We start from the raw sequence: 23,111 nt of genomic DNA on the forward strand, positions 1-23,111 counted from the left end.
AAACTTTATTTTAGGTCGGTTTGCCCCTTTTGGAAGCTATTTGACTAAGAGCTCCTACTCTATAGGAGAGTGGAGTTTTGAAAAAAATGACTGACATTCTTTGTTTGCAGGTTTGAAAGTGTCTTTAAAAAAATAACTCAGTTTTTCCAGTACAGTCTTATATGAGTTCATCATACTTTTTGTCTAAGATCATTTATGTCCCATTAGACTTTGAACAGTATTCATTACAAAATAACCACTTAATTAGATGAATAACGTGTGAAAACTGTATCAGTTCTTTTAGGACAATAGAGCTGGGAAAAAATATTTTCCAGATATCAGTGGGAACTGTGGTCTCTTATGCTACATCATGTCTTTGAGTCAACTTCTTTAACTATTTTTTGCAGTCAGGTTTGAAGCCATATACAGAGATTAAGTACTTAATGTTCTTTGAAATAAAAATGTGATACTTAGACTTATTTGATAAACTCTTTGATACCCTTTTTATATTCTGCTTTGCATGCTTTAATTTTGTCTTGCTTCTGCTTTAAAATCAGAAATGATAGGATCAGGCCTTATCATGGGTCCAATCTCTAGAACTTGTGTCATTTCAGAGAAGAGAAAAAAGTGTCTAAAGAAGGAGTCAGAATAAAGTTTTAGAAAATCTTCATATCACAAAATATTTCTTAATCCCTTGATTGCTACCTAATCTCACTAGATAGAATGATTTCAAGGTACATATAGGACAAGAGGAGGAAGTATTTAACTGAGCATGGTTCTGAGGTGATGATCAAAGATGATCAGCTTCCTGAACTAAGTCTTACACCAACAAGAGATGTTAACAGGTGAAAGATGGGTGGGGTAAGTGGGTCAACCTGGCAGTAGGGACAACATGATGAAAGATATATAATGATCTAGGGGAGCAGTATAGGGGTTTGCTTTTGTGGGAGTTTTCCCCACTTTGGCTGAGGGGGGATGAAAGAGAGTAGCAGGAAGATGAAGCTGGAAAGGAAGGCAGGATCCACTTTAAGGAGCTAAAACTTTAACCTTAGGAATGAATTTTAACCATGGTGAGGCCTGTGTTTTTAAAAATATCACTAGCCAACTCTTGATAGGTAAATTTTGGGAAAGACAAACTGGAAGTAGTTAGATTCTTACCTTAACACTTACCATAGAACTACTAAGTAGTTGGTACCAGGGTGATGATTATCGACCTAGTGGGCACTGAATTCAAGTGACTAGGGGAAATAAGAAGGAAGAATAATAATCAGAATTTAGTAAGTATCCATGGGAGTGGGGTTGGAAAGGAAAAAGGGAAGAATTACAAATGAGGTATTGGTTTCAAATCTTGTCATTTAGAGATTTGGAGGCAGAGGTGACGGAGGGAAAGATCAAAGGGAAAGATCATTTAGGTTAGGGTTTACTGAATCTGAGGTGTCTACAGCAGGACATTCAGATGAAGATGACCAGTAAGCAGTTGAATATGAGTCTAGGGGTCATAAATGAAGTCAGAGCTAGAGAAATGCCTGGAAGAATCAGAGATCAAACAAAAAAAGTAAAACAGGTTCATTTTTGAAGCAGATTAATGAAGAGAAAAAGAAAAAAACAGCAAAAAAAAAAAGGAATTAATGACAAAACTGGGGTACTGGCTGAACTAAATGATGGACAAGAACTAAGTTTATGTGTAAGTTATTTTTAGAAAGAGCGAGACAAAACAAACCGGCTATACCTTAGAAGACATTTAAAGTGTGCTGCTCTGAACAAAGGTTGGGCATTAGCCTTAGTGTCTGACTGGACACCTGAGGCCACGCCCCTGGCCATGCACACCCACACCTGCAGCCATGGGCGCTTCCTGCTGCCTGGCCGCCATCTTGAGAGACGTTGGCCTTTTCTAGCCTGAATTCCCGATTTAGGTTAAGGGTTGTTAAATCACAGTACGTACAGCTCCTTGCTTACCCTTTAAGCATCTCCAGAAGGAGGAAGCTACATTATTAATACTCTCAAGTTGACAGGCAAACCTGGGGCACCGTATCCTGTCAGCTCACTACCTCTGGTGAATCATCCTTCCCTACTCAAGGAAGGACTCTGAGAACGGAGGGCACCTGTGCACCTAAGCCGGCCCACAGCCCCCATGCGGGGCAGGTGGGGTGGGGTTAGGGTGGGGGTCACCAAGCCCTGCAGTCCCTGTGCAGGCCCAGCGGCTCAGCTTATCAGGAAGTCCTGCAGGTGTGAATGGTACTCTTGTTTCTCTTCTCAAGGGTCACTGCTCATGGCTGCCTTTTCGAGTTGTTGCATGCATTTTGTCCAGTTTTTTAGTTTTTCATGTCTCTTGGGTAGCTCTTGTTTTACCTTCTCAGTCCTGATGGCCGCATCCTGGATTTTACCTCAGATGACTGGGTGAACAGTGGTACCCTTTACTAATAGAACTGACCTCAAGAGAAATAGGTTTTGGAGGGAAAGTCAAGGGTTTGGTTTTAGATACATGTACTTTTGAGATGCCTGTGAGAAACTAGATTGAGATTGTAGTAGAGTTTTGGATGTATGGGTTTGGAAACCAGAGAATCAAATATGTAAGTAATTCCAAGTAATCCTATAAGAGAAACCATGTTTATTAGTCTTTCTCTAAATATTACTAAATTTTCATGTGAATTTGGCCACCTTGGCTGGTAAATGCAAAGGTAAAGAATTGGTAGATATGTGGGATATGATTATGGTAATGATTCTGGTTAGAATTCTTTCTTTTATTCAGTATTCAAGCAGTATACCTTCCTTCCAGTCACATAACTTTTGTTCACAATGTCTTTCCTTGACCAATATTTGCAATATCTGTATTACAATTCATATTGCAATTTCAACATCAACCAATTAAAACTTTTTTCTCATTTAATTGTAATTATTTTCCTTTGACTCATGTTTTTTTTTTTTTTTTTAATGAATACAGTGTTTCATTCTCAAATGTGAGTTTTTCTAGTTATTTTCTGATTGATTTTTGGCTTGATTGTACTGTAGCCAGGAGGTTTACACATAAGATTTTGTTACTGAACCACAATTGTTTTTTTCAAGGGACTTTATGGTTTCATAAAGTCCACTTTAGTTCTTTGATGCTGTCAGGTCATATTTGATTTTATGTATTTTCCAAATAGGACATTCCACTTAAAGACATGGTAATATAGCAATCATTACTGTATCCTGTTATAAGGAGAACAAATTCTTAGTAAACTCATGCAAGTAGCTATATTTCCATGAAAGTAAAAATACTGAGTTTCCAATTGTGAAGGGCTTGGATAAAGAGATAAATGTTTCAATTTTACTTACAAAGATATAACCTACAGGTTACTATATGTCATAATTAGCTTAAGAGGAAAGCTTTCCCCATATCTGGAAATCACAGATTAAAAGTCAGTAATATTTCAGATAAAAACTATAAAACATAATTATATTCATCAGTTATAATCATCCTATTTATATTCATCTGTCCTACATAGTAATCCTTGATCTTAATATTTTGTTAACAGTTTGAAGAAACCATCAGGGTTCCATCAGTGTTTCCATTAGATTTCTGTAATTTCTTGCTCAGTTGAGTAGTCTGATCTGAATGTTTTCAGAAACCTGTACTTGTCAAAATTCCTTTCTATGAATCTTTTTTTTTAAATTAATGAAGCCCCTTTTGCAAAAAGCATCAAAGTGAAACAATAAATCTCTTTGAATGACAAATAAAACTTAAAAGTCTTGATTAAATATCTGACCACAATGCAACTGACAAAGAAACATGATTACCAAGGTGACATACAATGTGTGATGATAGTAGCTAGAATTATGACTGGTATTATTATACTAGGACATAGCCAATTTGTAGAAATTTCATATGATTTCTAGGACATTTATATTAATGACAGTTACCCATACAGTATAACTTGAGATTTATCACCACTCATTTTCTAATGCTTTTCATGTAGTTTAAAATATCAAGTAATTCTAATTAGTTTAATATTTCTCACTGAGATGCTTCAGGGCCTCTCTGAAACATCCCAAAGTTAACTCAAGATCCAAAAAAACTTTAGTTAGAATTTGATCCTTGGAATTTTGTCAGAAATATTAAAAAAGTTTCAAAATACTTGGTCAGATAGTGTTTTAAGGGGACTGTAAAGCACAAGTTATTCACTTAACCTAAGTTTTACTATGGAGAAGGAAACAGCAACCCACTCCAGTGTTCTTTCAAAGGCAAATAGAGACAGTTACAACAGATCACTTAATAGGTAAGAAATGTAAAGTCTGTAATCCAAAACAACTCACTATTCCAAGAAAACTGGATTCTCTTAACAGAGAGAACATCAAACTTCAGTCTTACATTTATTTTTAATATCAAAGTCCCTAATTAGATTCATTTACCTAATTACAATCCAGTCTAATCCTAACCATTCCTGACCACGTGCAAAACTCTTTTCTCTGGGTTCCTTTTCCATAAACTATCTGCAATTTTATGTATGCATATTGTTGTTTAGTCGCTAAGTCATGTCCAACTCTTTTGTGATTCCCATGGATTGTAGCCTGCCAGGATCCTTTGTCTATGGGATTTTCCAGGCAAGAATACTGGAGTGGGCTGCCATTTCCTTCTCCAGTGTATCCATATTAGCTTATCCTTTATTTTCACTCCCATTTAGAAATAACCAAGATTAGGACAAAATAACTTTGTTTTCCCTTAACAAAATGTATTTCTGTTTTTCATACTTTCTTGCACTGAAAACACATAGCTTACTTTCCTATATGCTGAAATATTTCCCTTATTATTTCTAGTAGCTTGAATTACACATATTTTACAATTTTTCCTTATTTTTTAAAAGGCGAATATTCCATTAGAATACACCTGCCGATGCAGGAGACATGGGTTTGATCACAGTGTTAGGAAGATCTCCTGGAGAAGGAAACTGCAGCCCCCTCCAGTATTCTTGCTTGCAAAATCTCATGGACAGAGGAGCCTGGCCAGCTACAGTCCACAAGGCTACCAGAGTTGGACATGACCCAGTGACTAAATAACAAAGTTTCCATTCCATTCCATATGCTAATGCTAAGTCACTTCAGTCGTGTCCAACTCTGTGTGACCCCATAGATGGCAGCCCACTAGGCTCCGCCATCCCTGGGATTCTCCAGGCAAGAATACTGGAGTGGGTTGCCATTTCCTTCTCCAGTGCATGAAAGAGAAAAGTGAAAGTGAAGTCGCTCAGTCGTGTCCGACTCTTTGCGACCCCATGGACTGCAGCCTACCAGGCTCCTCTGTCCATGGATTTTCCAGGCAAGAATACTGGAGTGGGGTGCCATTGCCTTCTCCGTCCATTCCATATACATTGTGTGTGTGTATATATGTGTGTGTGTATATATATATATATATATAATATATATATATCACATCTTGTTTATCAGTTCCTTTGTCAGTGGACATTTAGGCTGCTTAAATGTCCTGGCTATTGTAAATACTGCTGCAATGAACTTTGGGGTTCATATTTCTTCTCAAATTACAGTTTTTTCCAGATACGTGCCCAGGAAGGGTGTTGCTGCATCATATGATAGCTCTATTTTAGCTTTTTAAGGAACCTCTATACTGTTCTGCATAATGGCTAAACCAATTTACATTTCCACATTGTGGGAGGGTTTCATTTTCTCCACACCCTCCCCAGCATTGATTGATTGTAGATATTTTGACGATGGCTATTCTGACTGCTGTGAGGTGGTGAAGAAGAAGTGAAGTGAAAGTAGCTCAGTCGTGTCCAACTCTTTGTGACTCCATAAACTATACAGTCCATGGAATTCTCCAGGTCAGAATACTGGAGTGGGCAGCCTTTCCCTTCCCCAGGGGATCTTCCCAACCCAGGGATTGAACCCATGTCTCTTGCATTGCAGGCAGATTCTTTACCAGCTGAGCCACAAGAGAAGTAATTACAATTACTTCATTGTAATTTTGATTTGCATTTATCTAATAATTAGTGATGTTGAGTACCTTTTCAGGTGTCTCTTGGCCATCTTTGTGTCTTCTTTGGAGAAATGTCTATTTAGGTCTTCTGCCCATTTTTTGATTCTTTTACATTTTATTTTTGAGCTGCATGAGCTGTTTGTGTATTTTGGAGATTAATCTCCTTATCAGTAGCTTCATTTGCAAGTACATTCTCCCACTCTGAGGGCTGACTTTTTGTTTTTTAGGTTTTTTTTTTTTTTTCTAACTTTTAATTTTATACTGAAGTATAGCCATACTGAGAGAAGGAAATGGCAACCCACTCCAATATTCTTGCCTGGAGAATCCCAGGGATGGGGGAGCCTGGTGGGCTGCCGTCTATGGGGTCGCATAGAGTCAGACACGACTGAAGCAACTTAGCAGCAGCAGCAGCATAGCCACACCGTGTAGGTCCACCCAAGATTGATGGGTCATGGTGGACAGTTCTGACAAAACATGGTCCACTGGAGAAGGGGATGGCAAACCACTTCAGTATTCTTGCCTTGAGAACCCAATGAACAGTATGAAAAGGCAAAAAGATAGGATACTGAAAGATGAACTCCTCAGGTCTGTAGATGACCAATATGCTACTGGAGAAGAGTGGAGAAATAACTCCAGAAAGAATGAAGAGATGGAGCCAAAGCAGAAACAACACCCAGCTGTGGATGTGACTGGTGATGGAGGAAGTCTGATGCTGTAAAGAGCAGTATTGCATAGGAACCTGGAATGTTAGGTCCATGAATCAAGGTAAATTGGAAGTGGTCAAACAGGAGATGGCAAGAGGGAACATCGACATTTTAGGAATCGGCTAACTAAAATGGACTGGAATGGGTGAATTTAACTCAGATGGCCATCATGTCTACTACTGTGGGCAGGAATCCCTTAGAAGAAATGGAGTAGCCCTCATAGTCAACAAGAGAGTCCGAAGTGCAGTACTTGGATGCAATCTCAAAAATGACAGAATGATCTCTGTTCATTTCCAAGGCAAGTCATTCAATATTACAGTAATCCAAGTCTGTGCCCCAGTCAGTAATGCTGAAAAAGCTGAAGATGAACAGTTCTATGAAGACCTACAAGACCTTTTAGAACTAACACCCAGAAAGATGTCCTTTTCATCATAGGGGACTGGAATGTAAAAGTAGGAAGTCAAGAGATACCTGAAGTAACAGGCAAATTTGGTCTTTGATTACAGCTGTGATAAGCTGCAGTCATCATGATTATGATTTTGTCTTTAAATATTCAGTTATCTTCTAAAGTGATTTTATAAATAAGAACATTCTTTTATACCTATGGGCTTCCCTGGTGGCTCAGATGGTAAAGAATTTGCCTGCAATGTGGAGGACCTGGGTTCAATCCCTGGGTTGGGAAGATCCCCTGGAGAAGGAAACGGCTACCCACTCTAGTATTCTGGCCTGGAGAGTTCTATGGGCAGAGGAGCCTGGCAGGCTACAGTCCATGGAGTGTACACATATTTACACCCACACATATATTAACTATTTCCATTGTACTTCATTCCTTTATTGAGGTGTCCATTCTCAACCTGGCACTTTTTCCCTTCTTATCAACAGACCTTCTTTAACATTTCTCATAGTAGAAGTCACCTGTTGAATAATTCTCCAGTTTTTAGTATCTGAAAGGGTCTTTATTTCACTTCTTTCTTTTTTTTATGACTTTCATTGTTGTGTGTCGAATTCTAGGTTAACATATTTGTGTCTTTATTTCTTCAGTCCTTTAAAGATGTTGCTCCACTATTTTGAGGCTCACCTTTAAGTTTGTTTGGCCAGACCATAGCAGCCTTTAATGTAGGCCTTTTTTATTTTTATTTTTTTGCACTACTGAGGAAATGCCCTTCTAAGTATGCTACCTGGTGCCGCATGCAAGGTTTTTCTGCTTTGGTGGAAACTATCCCCAGCCTTTTATGAGCCCTGGAAATTGACTCACTTTTTTTGTGTGGTTCGCTCCCTACTCTCAGGTAAGTTCTTTTAAAGCATGTATTGATTAGTATTCAATTGAGAAACACAGGAGAGACACAGGGGAACACTAGTCTCCCTCAACTCTTGTTTATTTTTGCTCAGTCTGGGATACTGCCAGGCTCTACTACATACCCACACCCAGCGCTTTACCCTAGAAAGTGAGATTTTAAGTGAGGCATTCATAACATTCACTTCCTTTGTCTTCCTTCTATCGAGGATTGCTCTCCTTCACTGCTTATTGTATGCTGTCTGAAACCTATTTCATATTTTGCAGTTTTTAAATCATTTAATGTGGGCAATTTACTCTAGCCTTTATTATTCCATTTTGGCCAGATGTGAGCATTCAGACGCTGTGTTCTTAGCTACATTAGAGTGTCTTTCACAAAAAAAAAATGGAGCATAACAAAGTTTTCAGGGGCAAAGACTGTCATCTGGGATCAACTCTAAGATTTTTTGTCATTTGATTTAATTTTTTCTTTCTTCCCCCAATTCCACACATTCTCTGGAAGTTCTGAGAATTTTATCCTGTCACAGGGGGACGAGAAAATGTGGTAGTGACAACTAGATATCTTTCAATATCTGTTTTTCCTTTTTTAAAAAATTTAAATTTATTTATTTTAGTTAGAGGCTAATTACTTTACAATATTGAAAACACCTGTTAATGAAATGTCATGTCCAATTTCTTGAAATATCCTTAAAGGGGAGCACCCTTCTTTGTTCTTCCTCCCTTCCTGCTAGTTGGTATTTGAAGTGATAGTCATAGTTTGAGCTTCCAGTTTGTACCCTGAGAAGGAACCATGTGCTGTAATGGAAGAGCAGACTGGAAGGTTCTCAGTTCTAATGACACTGGGAAGCCACATACCACATTATTTGTTTATACCATTTTGGGGCAATTTTTATGGCAAAAGCAAAAATAAACGTCTAATTTCAGCCACTGCTGTTCTGAATCATCCATCATTTTTGATTGAGGCTCTCAAAAAGCCATATGTGAGAGAAGAGAATGACAATGGGAAGGCATGTGTGTGTCTGAGTAACTCATTAGCCAAGGATTGTATTTTTTCATACACTTCACCCATGCCTCTAAGTTCTAAAGCTACTTCAAGACCACACTACAGTTTTAAAAACACATTCGTATCTATTATCTGACTTGATGTTTTCAACATCTATTAGTTGGCTAGGGCAGAGAATATGGTACCATTTCAGAGGTAAGAAAATTAAACATTGAATAGTGTAATGTCTGCAATAAGCACTAAACTAGTTCATGGGAAAGAGAGGGTGGAGCTCTATTCTTCTACACCAAATCCAGTGCATCTTCCAAGATAGAACTTTTGAAAGACCTATCTATTGTTGATAGAATATTCTGTAGAATTGTAGGGTAGGAAATGTTTGAAGGAGCTACCGGATTCTGACTGTTTTATTTACCATTCCAGCAAAAGGGTGAACCATGGATGACATTGACAGGACTGAGACTGAGAATGAGGAGACAGGAAGATTGAAAAACTTTAATTCATGGATTAAACGCAACTTCAACTATGAATGCTATATGACTTTCCTTAATGGCTGCTATGGCTGCAACTGGGAAGCCAAACAGGAGAAGAAAGCTAGATGACCACTCTGCTGCTGCTCTTTGGTACGGAGAGTTAGGCGGGGGGAGACTGACCACACTTTCTTTTGCCTTGAGAGAAGTGCTATAATTGTGTGTGTGTGTGTGTGTGTGTGTGTGTGTGCCTACATACATCATGTGTAATGGATCAAAAATAACTTTATTTAGAAGGTTAAAGGTGATCAGAATTGGATAGCTAAAGAATAGAGAATGGCAGAAGAAATGGTATTGGAGGAGGAGTCAAAGGGTTTAGTATAAGGTGTATTTTAGGTGGAACAGAGGATAAGAAGGGAGAAGTGGTGCAAACTGAAGCTAGAGATGGAGGCAGGACAGATGTTGTGTGGTTTTAAGAATTTGATTTCTGCCATGTAAGCAGTAAAGAGTCCCTAGAGATTTTTAAGATATTGAGAAACACAGTAGTGTGTTTAGTGAAAAAAGAATTTCCATTGTTGAATTTATGCATACATGGCAATAAACAATAAGTGATTGGATGGAAAAAATGTGTTAACCAAATTATGAAGTACCTTTATGTCAAACTAAAATATTTGAAATTTATCCTGATAACAGAGTGGAGGCTTTGAACATTTTTGAATGAATGGCAGCAAAAAAAAAAAAAAAAAATCAAAATAAAATGGATTTATTCATCAGGTTTATTGAATGTGTGCCACAATGAATAAGACCATTAAGGCTTCTAACCCTCCTGCACCTCACGATCTAGTAGGATGAGTTAGGTAGTAAACGGCAGTGAAGAAAGATGGCTTTGGCTACAGAGAAGAGCTCTGAAGATAATACATAGGAAAATGTGTTATGCAATGGGAACGTGGTTATAGAAGACTGGTTTGAGACAATGTTATCTGAGCAGTCTGTTAAGAAGACACAGGGGCCAGCTATGTATGTGCATAGGGGCAAAAATATTTCAGGCAGAGGAACCAGTAAGTGTGAAACTCTTGAGGTAGGAACAGATTTGGTCATGTTCTAGATACAGAAAGAAAACCAGTGTGGCTGGAGTTCAGAAATAGCATCAGTTGGTAGAATGAGTGGAGGTCAGGAATGGGCAAGGCTTGACCATGTAGAATCTTTGGGCCATGGCAGGTAGTTTGGGTGATATTCTTGTATAGTAGAAAGTTCTGGAAGAGTTGTGAGCAGGGGATTGACTTTATCTGATATATGTTTTTAGAAGGGCACACATGTTTTATGTAGAGAGTATCAGTTCAGTTCAATCTCTCAGTCATGTCTGACTCTTAGTGACCCCATGGACTGCAGCACACCAGGTCTCCCTGTCCATCACCAGCTCCCAGAGTTTACTCAAACTCATGTCCATGGAGTCAGTGATGCCATCCAACCATCTCATCCTCTGTCGTCCCCTTCTCCTCCCGCCTTCAAACTTTTCCAGCATCAGGTCTTTTCAAATGAGTCAGTTCTTCACTTCACATGGCCAAAGTATTGGAGTTTGAGCTTCAGCATCAGTCCTCCCAATGAATATTCAGGACTGATTTCCTTTAGGATGGACTGGTTGGATCTCCTTGTAGTCCAAGGGCCTCTCAAGAATCTTCTCCAACACCACAGTTCAAAAGCATCAACTCTTTGGCTCTCAGCTTTCTTTATAGTCCAACTCTCACATTCATACATGACTACTGGAAATATAGCTTTGACAGATGGACCTTTGTTGGCAAAGTAATGTCTCTGCTTTTTAATATGCTGTCTATGTTGGTCATAGCTTTTCTTCCAAGGAGCAAGTGTCTTAATTTCATGGCTGAAGTCACCATCTGCAGTGATTTTGGAGCCCAAAAAGATAAAACCTCTCACTGTTTCCATTGTTTTCCCATCTACTTGCCATTAAGTGATGGGATCAGGTGATATGATCTTAGTTTTTTCAGTGTTGACTGTTAAGCCAGCTTTTTCACTCTCCTCTTTCACCTTCATCAAGAGGCTCTTTAGTTCCGCTTTGCTTATTGCCATAAGGGTGGTGTCATCTGCATATCTGAGGTTACTGATATTTCTCCAGGCAATCTTGATTCCAGCTTGTGCTTCATCCAGCCCGGCATTTCTCATGATGTACTCTGCATATAAGTTAAATAAGCAGGGTGACAATATACAGGTTTGATGTACTCCATTCCCAATTTGGAACCAGTCCATTGTTCCATGTTTGGTTTTAACTGTTTTTTTTTTTTTTTTGACCTGCATACAGGTCTCGAGGCGGGTAAAGTGGTCTGGTATTCCTAACTCTTTAAGAATTTTCCACAGTTTCTTGTGATCTGTATACTCAAAGGTTTAGCATAGGCAATGAAGCAGAAAGCAGATTTTTTTTTCTGGAATTCTATTGCTTTTTCAATGATCTCACAGATTTTGACATGTTGGCCTCTGGTCCCTCTGCCTTTTCTAAATCCAGCTTGAACATCTGGAAGTTCTTGGTTCACATACTGTTGAAGCCTAGTTTGGAGAATTTTGAGCGTTACTTTACTAGAGTGTGGAATGAGTGCCATTGTGCAGTAGTTTGAACATTCTTTGGCATTGCCTTTCTTTGGGATTGGAATGAAAACTGACCTTTTCCAGTCCTGTGGCCACTGATGAGTTCTCCAGATTTGCTGGCGTACTGAGTACAGCACTTTAACAGCATCAGGTTTTAGGATTTGAAATAGCTTAGCTGGAATTCCATCAACTCCACTAGCTTTGTTTGTAGTGATGTTTCCTAAGGCTCACTTGACTTCCAGGATGTCTGGGTCTAGGTGAATGATCACAGCATTGTGTTTATCTGGGTCATGAAGGTCTTTTTAATGTAGTTCTTCTGTGTATTCTTGCCACGTCTTCTTTATATCTTCTGCTTCTTTTAGGTCCATCCCATTTCTGTCCTTTATTGTGCCCATCTTTACATGAAATGTTCCCTCTGTATTTTTAATTTTCTTTTTTTCTTTTTTTTTCTCATCACTTTCTTTTTTATTTAAATATATATATATTTTATTATTATTATTATTTTTACTTTACAATATTGTATTGGTTTTGCCATACATCAACATGCATCCACCATGGGTGTACACGTGTTCCCCATCCTGAACCCCCCTTCCTCCCCATACCATCCCTCTGGGTCATCCCAGTGCACCAGCCCCAAGCTTCCTGTATCCTGCATCAAACCTGGACTGGCGATTCGTTTCTTAGATGATATTATACATGTTTTAATGCCATTCTCCCAAATCATACCCCCTGTCTCTCCCACAGAGTCCGAAAGACTGTTCTATACATCTGTGTCTCACATACAGGGTTGTCGTTACCATCTTTCTAAATTCCATATATATGCGTTAGTATATGGTATTGGTATTTTTCTTTCTGGCTTACTTCACTCTGTATAATAGGCTTCAGTTTCATCCACCTCATTAGAACTTTGAGACTCTAGTCTTTACCATTATATTTTTTCTTCTATTTTTTTACACTGATCACTTAGGAAGGCTTTCTTATCTCTCCTTGCTGTTCTTTGGAACTCTGCAGTCAGATGGGTATATCTTTCCTTTTCTCCTTTGCCTTTCACTTCTCTTCTTTTCTCAGCTATTTTAAGTCCCCCTCAGACAACCATTTTGTCTTTTTGCATTTCTTCTTCCTGGGGATGTTTTTGATAACTGCCTCCTGTACCTCCATCCATAGTTCTTCAGGCACTCTGAAGAACTACAGCAAGTCCCTCCCATCAGGAAGCTTCCACAATCCTCTTTTCCTCACCCATCAGAGAGCAGATAGAACGAAAACCACAATCCCAGAGAACTAAGCAAGCAGATCACATGGGTCACATTTCTAACTCAATAAAACTATGAGCCATGCTATGTATGGCCATGCAAGACAGATGGGCCATGGTGGGGAGTTCTGACAGAATGTGGTCCACTGGAGAAGGGAATGGTAAACCACTTCAGTATTCTTGCCTTGAGAACCCCATGAACAATGTGAAAAGGCAAAAATATATGACACTGAAAAATGAACTCCCCAGGTTGGTAAGTGCCCAATATGCTACTGGAGAAGAGTGGAGAAATAACTCCAGAAAGAATGAAGAGATGGAGCCAAAGTGGAAATAACACCCTGTTGTGGATGTGTCTGGTGGTGAAAATAAAGTCTGATGCTGTAAAGAACAATATTGCATAGGAACCTGGAGTATTCAGTCCATAAATCAAGGTAAATTGGAAGTGCTCTTGCCTGGAAAATCCCATGGATGGAGGGCCTGGTAGGCTGCAGTCCATGGGGTCACTAAGTCGGACACGACTGAGTGACTTCACTTTCACTTTCCACTTTCATGCATTGGAGAAGGAAATGGAAGTCCACTCCAGTATTCTTGCCTGGAGAATCCCAGGGATGGGGGAGCCTGGTGGGCTGCCGTCTATGGGGTTGCACAGAGTCAGACACGACTGAAGTGACTTAGCAGCAGCAGCAAACAGGAGATGGCAAGAGTGAACATCGACATTTTAGGAATCAGTGAACTAAAATGGACTGGAATGGGCAAATTTAATTCAGGTGACCATTATATCTACTACTGTGGGCAAGAATCCCTTAGAAGAAATGGAGTCACCCCCTCATAGTCAACAAAAGATTCCAAAATCCAGTACTTGGGTACAGGTTCAAAAATGACAGATTGACCTCTGTTTGTTTCCGAGGCAAACCATTCAGTATCTCACTAATTCAAGTCCATGCCCCAACCACTAATGCTGAAGAAGCTGAACAGTTTTTGAAGACCTACAAGACCTAGAACTAACAGCAAAAAAAGGTGTCCTTTTCATCATAGGGAACTGGAATGCAAAAGTAGGAAGTCAAGATATACCTGGAGTAACTGACAAGTTTGGCCTTGAAGTTCAAAATGAAGCAGGGCAAAGGCTAACAGTTTTGCCAAGAGAATGCACATGTCATAGCAAACACCCTCTTCCAACAACACAAGAGACGACTCTACACATGAACTTCACCAGATGCTCAATACTGAAATCAGATTGATTATATTCTTTGCAGCTGAAGATGGAGAAACTCTATACAGTCAGCAAAACAGGACCAGGAACTGACTGTGGTTCAGATCATGAACTCCTTATTGCAAAATTCAGACTTAAATTGAAGAAAGTAGGGAAAACCACTAAGTCATTAAGGTAGACCTAAACCAAATCCCTTATGATTATAATGTTATAAATAGGCTTCACAAAATTCCATTAGGGTAAAAGAATACAGTGGTCTCTCCAGCCTGAGGAGGGTAATGCTTCACTGTAACTATATAGACCTTTGGGGAATATAAACAGATGTTGCTGATGTACCACGGATAAATGGAGCTAAATGAGACCTCCTTTTTTCTCTTCCCAGAGAGAGCGATTATTTTACCTTGGTTGATTGTGTCATTTTGCTTGTCTACGCTTTTACTTTTCACATGGATAGAAACTTCAAATGAATTCAATGGCTTTGACTGGTGAGTTTCACTTTTTGTATTTTCATTTGTGTAAGGGCTCTTTGGTATAATTACCACATGGGTCTTACTTCAGACTGAAAAAATCTGGTGACATAAGAGGGAGGGTGGACAAAGTTGTAGTTTTGCAGCTGGTGGATGGGAGGCCTGACTCTGGGGAAGCGTAAGCATGCTCAGCACCCTCAGCTGCTATACCTCTCTTCCCTGCTCAGTCTCACTCTTAGACCAAATCTGGCTCAGAGGGGAGATTTCTTTGTGCTTCCAGTCCTTCTATTCAGATGACTCCCTTGTTCCTCAGCCTCTTTTGCCTGTGTTCACTGATGCTTACACCAGTTAGTCTTCATGATCTTGGTCCATGAACCCTGATGTCTCTGCCTCACCTCCAGCCTCTACTTCTTCCTTCTGTCCCCACTGGGTTTCCTAAGACTCTGGAGACAGAAACAGTGTCCAATCTCAGCACATTTGTAGCCCAGTTCCTACTCTGGACTGCTCCTGGCTCTTCCAGTTTTTCTGGCCTGACTGGTACAGCGTACCCATTAGTTGGTCTTTGAGGGGAAAAGGGGTATCTTTGAGTGTGAGGCTTTAAAAAAATGTAGTATAGTTTATTTTTTCCTTCGTAGAAGTAAAGTATGGTTTGTTATTTTAAACATTAAGAAATGTAGAAAAGTAGATAATATCGTCTTATTCTTGAGTAGCAATCACTTGGTATACTTCCCAGTCTTTTTTCCTGTGCCTGTTTTTATATTATGTTCATACTATATATATAATTTTTATTTTTTCTCTCATTTAAAATAGTTGTACACATTTTGACAAATTATTAAAACTCTTAATGATAATCACTTTAAATGGTTTTAAAGTATTTCCTGATATGAAGGTAGTATAGTGTGCTTACTTAACCACTTTTTATTGTTAGGCTTTATGATTAATTTTCTGTTTTTGTAAAATAAGAGTGAAGAGAAATCTTTGTGTTCTGACTTACGGTCTTACAGGAAATTCCCACAAGTGGCATTATTCAGTCAAGAATAAACACTAGTAAAACTCATTGTGCCTATTACCAAAGTATTTCTCAAAAGATAGTACAGTTTCCATTCACAATAGAGGTATTTGACTTTCTGTTTTAACCCTCCATTGACAGCATTGACTATTCTAATTTTTAATTGTTTTTATTAATTTTATAGATGAAATTTGTTTTGTTTTAATTATTTACCAGGTATCAAAACTTGTTTATTTAGTAACTTATTTTCTTTTTAGTTCTGTCTGTTTGAATATATTTATCTTGTGGAATCTAATTTTCTCATTTATATGCATTCTTTATTTAGAGTTAAGTTCTAAGTTTCTCCACAATATTGGAAATAAGAAATGTTTCATTTCTTTATAGAATTTCCCTCAGTTTTAAATAACTTTACATTGAGATGTAATTGAAATATAATGTTACATTTCTGTTAAGTATATATTATAGCATAATGATTTGCTATTTCTTTATATTGTGGAATGATCACCATAGTAAGTCTGGTTAATATTCTTCATCACACATAATTTCAGATTTTGTGTGTGATGAGAATTTTTAAGAAACTTTCTTTTAGCAACTTTCAAATATACAATACTGCATTTGTAACTATAGTTACCATGCTGTATGCATTTTATCCCCAGGGCATGTTTATTTTATAATTGGAAGTTTACACCTTTTTATCCATCTTCACTCATTTGTCCACCTCTCACCCCTGTCCTCTGGCAACCACCAATCTGTTCTCTGTGTCTATGAGTTAGTTTGGTTGGTTTGTTTTTATCTTTCATGTATAAGTGAGGTCATATCTTATTTATCTTTTTCTCTCTGACTGATTTCAATTAGCATAATGCTGACTGGGTCTATCCATGTTGTCATAAATGACATTTTTCATGTTTATATGACTGAATAATGCTCCCTGTGGTATGCATGTGTAAGTATATATCACATTTAAAAAATTAAGTCATCTGTGGACACTAAGGTTTCTTCCATGTCTTGGCTATTGTACATAGTGCTACAGATGTTTTTAAATGATGGCCATACTGACTGGTGTGAGGTGATATCTCATTGTAGTTTTGAATTGCATTTCTCTAATAAATAGCAGTGTTGAGCATCTTTTCATGTGTTTGTTGGCCATCTCTATTTCTTCTTTGGAGAAATGTGGTCTTCTGCCCACTTTTTTATTTCATTGTGTGTTTCCTATTAAGATGCATGAGTTGTTTGTTTTATAGGTTAATATCATGTCAGTCAGATAATGTGCAAATATTTTCTCACATTATGTGTGTTGTCTTTTCATTTTGTTAATGGTTTCCTTTGCTGTGCAAAGGCTTTTGAGTTTAAGTAGGTTCCATTTGTTTCTTTTTTTCCCCATTACTCTAGAAGATGTATCAAAAATATTTTGCTGAAACTTATGTGAAAGAGTGTTCTTACTTATTTTATTTTTGTGTATGGTGTTAAAGAATGTTCTAATCTCATTCTTTTAAAAGTAGCTGTCTAGTTTTCCCAGACCCATTTATTGAAGAGACTGTATTTTCTCCATTATATATTCTTGCCCCTTTTATCATGCATTAGTTGAGCATATGTATGTGAGTTTACTTCTAGTTTTTCTGTCCTGTTCCATTGATCTGTATTTCTACCTTTGTGACATACTGTTTTGATTACTGTAGTTTTGTAGTATAGTGTGAAATAAGGAAGCCTAATTCCTCCAGCTCTTTTTCTTTCCAAAGATTGCTTTGGCTATTCAGGGTCTTTGTGTTCCCATACAAGTTTAAATTTTTTTGTTCTAGTTCTGTGAAATATGGCATTGGTATTTTGATATGGATTGTATTGAATCTGTAGGTTGCCTTGGGTGTATAGTCATTTTGACAATATTGATTCTTCCAATCCAAGAACATGTTTTGTCTTTCCATCTTTGATTTCTTTCATCAGTGTCTTATGGTTTTTAGAGTACAGGTTTTTTGCCTCCTTAGGTAGGTTTTTCCTAGGTATTTTATACTTTTGATGCTATGATAAATGAGTTTGTTTCTTAAATTTCTCTTTCTGATATTTTCATTGTCAAAGAGTCGGACACAACTGAGTGACTGAACTGAACTGAATGTGTAGAAAGGTAATAGAATTCTGTGTATTAATTTTGTATTCTGCAACTGTACCAAATTAATTGATGAGCTCTAGTAGCTCTCTGGTAGCATCTTTAGGATTTTCTACGTATAGTATAATGTCATCTGCAAATAGTGACAGTTTTACTTATTCTTTTTCAAGTTGAATTTATTGCATTTCTTTATCTCCTCTGAATGCCATGGCCAGGACTTCCAAAATTGAATAAAGCTGGTGAGAGTGGACATTGTTGTCTTGTTTGTGACATTAGAGGAAACAGCTTTTGGCTGTTGAGTATGATGTTAACTGTGGGTTTGTCATATGTAGCCTTTAATATATTGACGTATGTTCCCTCTTTGCCCACTTTCTGGATTTTTTTTTGTTTTTTATCATATATGGCTATTGAGTTTTCGTCAGAAGGTTTTTCTGCATCTATTGAGATAATCTTATGATTTTTTTACCCTTTAACTTGTTGATATGGTATATCATACTGAAGTATTTGTATATATTGAAGAATCCTTGCATATCTGGGATAAATGCCACTTGATGGTATATGATTCTTTTAATTCGATTCATTATTTTCAGTTTGCTAGAATTTTGTTGAGGATTTTTGCATCTATATTAATCACTGTTATTGACCTATAATTTCCTTTTTTGTGATATCTTTGTCTGATTTTGGTACCAGAGTGTTGGTGGCCTCACAGAATAAGTTTGGGAATATTCTTTCTTCTGCAATTTCTTTGGAATAGTTTCATAGGGATAGATGTTAACTCCTCTCTAAATGTTTGATGGAATTTGCCCATGAAGCCATCTGGTCCTGGACTTTTATTTATTGAAAGACTTTTAATCACACTTTCAATTTCAGTACATATGATTGGTCTTCATATTTTCTATCTCTTTCTGTTTCAGTCTTGGAAGGTTGTAACTTTCTAAGAATTTGTCCATTTCTTCTAGGTTGTCCTTTTTTTTTTTTTTGCATATAGTTGCTTGTAATAGTCTCTTATGATCCTGTGTATTTCCGTGGTGTCTGTTTTAATTTCTTGTTTGTCATTTCTAATGTGAATGATTTGAGTCCTCTCCCATTTTTCTTGGTGAGTCTGGCTAAATGTTTATAATTTTATCTTTTCAAAGAAACAGCTTTTAGTTTCATTGATCTTTGCTATTGTTTTCTTTGTCTCTATTTCATTTATTTCTATTATGATCTTTATGATTTCTTTCCTTTTACTATTTTCAGTAAAAGGAAATTACTGAAATTTTCTTGTTCTTTCTCTAGTTACCTTATGTATTAAGTTGTTGTTGTTGTTGTTCAGCCACCCAGTTGTGTCCAACTCTTTGGGACCCCATGGACTACAGCACATCATGCCTCCCTGTCCTTCTCCATCTGCTGGAGTTTTCCCAAGTTCACATCCATTGCATTGATGATGCCATCCAGCCATCTCATCCTCTGATGCTGTCTTCTCCTTCTGCCCTCAATCTTTTCCAGCATCAGGGACTTTTCTAGTAAGTCAGCTGTTCACATCAGGTGACTAAAATACTGGAGCTTCAGCTTCAGCATCAGTCTTTCCAATGAATATTCAGGGTTGATTTCCTTTAAGATTGACTGGTTTGATCTCCTTGCTGTCCAAGGGACTCTCAGGAGTCTTCTCCAGCATCACAGTTTGAAGGCCTCAATTCTTTGGCATTCTGCCTTCCTCATAATCTAGCTTTCACAACTGTATGTGACAACTGGGAAGAACATAGCCTTGACCATATAGACGTTTGTTGGCAGAGTGATGTCTCTGATTTTCAACACATTGTCTAGGTTTGTCATACCTTTGCATATATATGTCATACTCATACTACTATATAGTCTTGAGTAACTGTATAATCCCAGTTGCTTTTTCAATTCCCTCTGATGTGTATAAACAGTCACCCAAGCAAATTATTCTCATTGTTCTCACTCCCTTGTGTTACCCCACCACCATCACCTAAAGTAGAAGAAGGGGAGAGAAAAAGAGAGAAAAATATCATAGTTCTTCCTTTGACAGAAGTACTCAGCCTGTGGGTGGAACTTCTGAGTTTGGTGGGAGAATTTGTAACTCTACTAATTTTGAATATTTACATGTGAGTGAGTATAGAAAAGAAGACCATTATGTTAATAAAGAGGGAAAAATCTGATGTGACTAGAGAAATGGTTTGAAAAGATAGAGGCACAATTAAAGGCTAAAATTAACTTTTCTTTCTCACCTGGAAATTAAAGTCAATATCACTACTTGCATAAGCCATTTAATTAATTATTTGGCTACATTTAGACTGCTTATGTGGATTCCCTGGTGGCTCAGACAGTAAAGAATTTGCCTGCAATGCAGGAGACGTGGGTTCAATCCCTAGATTGGGAAGATCCCCTGGAGAAGGAAATGGCAACCCACTCTAGTATTCTTGCCTAGAGAATTCCATGGACAGAGGAGCTGCAGTCCATGGGGTCACAAAGAGTCGGACATGACTGAATGACTAACACTTTATGTCTATCCTGCATGGTTTTTTTTTCCTTTATTTCATTATTTGGTCATTACTCTGCTTGCATTTAAATGTTCTATTCTTGTTACGTGGATATGAGTCATTTAATTCTGTGGAGATCTTGAATATATTTTTTATGGTTCTTTTCTAATTGTTCTATTATATTTTTTCTGCAAATTATTATATTAGTTGACTTTATTAGGTTAATTTATTGGCCTTTCCTGTTATCTCAGCTGATGAAGAATCCGCCTGCAATGCAGGAGACCCTGGTTCAATTCCTGGGTTGGGAAGATTCCCTGGAGAAGGGATAGGCTACCCACTCCAGTATTCATGGGCCTCCCTGGTGGTTCAGATGGTAAAGAATCCACCTGCAATGCAGGACACCCGGGTTTGATCCCTGGTTTGGGGAGATCCCCTGGAGGAGGGCATGGCAACCCACTCTAGTATTCTTGCCTTAAGAATCCCCATGGACAAAGGAACCTGGCAGGCTTCAGTCCACGGGGACTTCAGGCAGGCTTCAGTCCAGTTGTGCAAAGAGTTGGACACAACTGAGCAACTAAGCACACAAACAGATTAATTTGTTAACATTATTCACACATTTTCTGATTCCTGCTGTGAGATCACATTTTACAGAGTACTCTTCTGAGTGTCTCGATCTGGGATCAGTCTTGCCTAGGATAGCTGCTTGTCTATTTCTTTCTCTTGGTGTCCTTTCTCAACCCTGACCAAAGAGAAATTTTTCTTATATTGAATGTAGTCATATGTTCAGTAATCTATATTTTGTATCATTAAAATATAATTTCTCTAGGTCTCATATGGAGGGGAAATAATTTCTGTTATCTTGAAATGAAGAGTCTAAATTCTGTGACATATAATACCTAGACTAATTATAATATTGTTTAACTTAACAAATCAATGTATTAGCAGTTTTATCTCATAGACTACTTTAGGGACAAAAAAGACCAGAACTGTTTTTAAGGGGTCCAAACTCTTACACCAAATATAGATATTAATATAGTGACTTGCTGTTATATAAGAAAACATATATGGATAAGAAATCTGGTGAAATGGAAAGTATTAACTATATGACAGCAGTGAACTTATGGATCACTTTTCCTTTTTTGACATTCCAGAATTTCTATATTTTTTTAAAGAGTATGTAATTTTTGAGTATGTATTCTAAATAAATTTAAAAACTATACAACTCGTATAGAACCCCATTAAAGTACCTGATTGTCTACGAACAAAGTTAAAACTTCTCAACTAAATATCCCCAAAGATCTTCACACATCTGTTCCCAAATTGCTCCTCTTCTTATCCCCCTTCTTATTTTTTTATGTTATGTTATTTTTTTTAATTGTTCTATTATGCCTCATCTAGTCCAGTCTTATACCTTATCCTTGACAGAGATACTACTAACTTCTATGTTTTAGAAATTGAAACACATTTTTGCAGGGTTGTTTTCCTAGGTACAGGAGTCTGGTTCTTTTGGTCCATTGTCTTGCTGAGTTTCCTTGGGATCCTGGCTGCCTACACAACATTGCTACTGGTGAGTAATGTTTCCCATTTTCCCCACTCCCTTCCTGAGTAGCCTCATGAAGTGCTCTGTCAGTAGTATGGTTCCCAGTAGGTGCTGGGAGCCATAAGATCGCTCCTGGCAGAGTTCAGATTTGAATCAGCTACTTGAATATTAGGGAGGAAGGAGAGATGTGAGGAATAGACTTGTGCTGGTAGAGGGTGTGTCTTTCCACTTTGACCCTTTGTAAGGATGCCAGAACATCCTTATTCTCTTCCTGTGTTTCATGGCTTATTTTCTGACTCACATAGTATTGTCATTTTAGATGTTCACACTTTCATATAGTAGTACTTCTGCACATTGATCTACTCATTCCATAGCTTGTCTCCTGAGAATCAGTCTTTCTGTGGCTTACAAATTACCTAGTGTGCTAAACCTGTTTACTCAGTTCAGTTCAGTTCAGTTCAGTTGCTCAGTTGTGTCCGACTCTTTGCAACCCCATGAATCGCAGCATGCCAGACCTCCCTGTCCATCACCAACTCCCGGAGTTCACTCAGACTCACGTCCATCGAGTCAGTGATGCCATCCAGCCATCTCATCCTCTGTCATCCCCTTCTCCTCCTGCCCCCGATCCCTCTCAGCATCAGAGTCTTTTCCAATGAGTCAGCTCTTCGCCTGAGGTGGCCAAAGTACTGGAGTTTCAGCTTCAGCATCATTCCCTCCAAAGAAATCCCAGGGCTGATCTTCTTCAGAATGGATTGGTTGGATCTCCTTGCAGTCCAAGGGACTCTCAAGAGTCTTCTCCAACACCACAGCTCAAAAGCATCAATTCTTTGGCGCTCAGCCTTCCTCAGTGATCAGTGCAAAGAAATAGAGGAAAACAACAGAATGGGAGAGACTAGAGATCTCGTCAAGAAAATTAGAGATACCAAGGTAACATTTCATGCAAAGATGGGCTCGATAAAGGACAGAAATGGTATGGACCTAACAGAAGCAGAAGATATTAAGAAGAGATGGCAAGAATACACAGAAGAACTGTACAAAAAAGATCTTC

The 23,111-nt window shown here is 38.1% G+C and overlaps 1 protein-coding gene across 1 annotated transcript in view; it reads left to right on the forward strand.

Moving 5' to 3' along the window:
- The window catches only part of LOC104998192 (glycerophosphodiester phosphodiesterase domain-containing protein 4-like), a 129,215-nt gene that overhangs the window by 20,694 nt on the left and 85,410 nt on the right, over positions 1-23,111 (forward strand). The window contains 2 exon segments of the mRNA XM_010853257.1: positions 14,849-14,951; positions 21,997-22,090. Coding sequence (XP_010851559.1) covers positions 14,849-14,951; positions 21,997-22,090 — 197 coding nt within the window.

The sequence above is a fragment of the Bison bison genome, unplaced genomic scaffold, assembly GCF_000754665.1.
Source record: "Bison bison bison isolate TAMUID 2011002044 unplaced genomic scaffold, Bison_UMD1.0 scf7180017864324, whole genome shotgun sequence".
NCBI classification, from domain to species: Eukaryota; Metazoa; Chordata; class Mammalia; order Artiodactyla; family Bovidae; genus Bison; species Bison bison.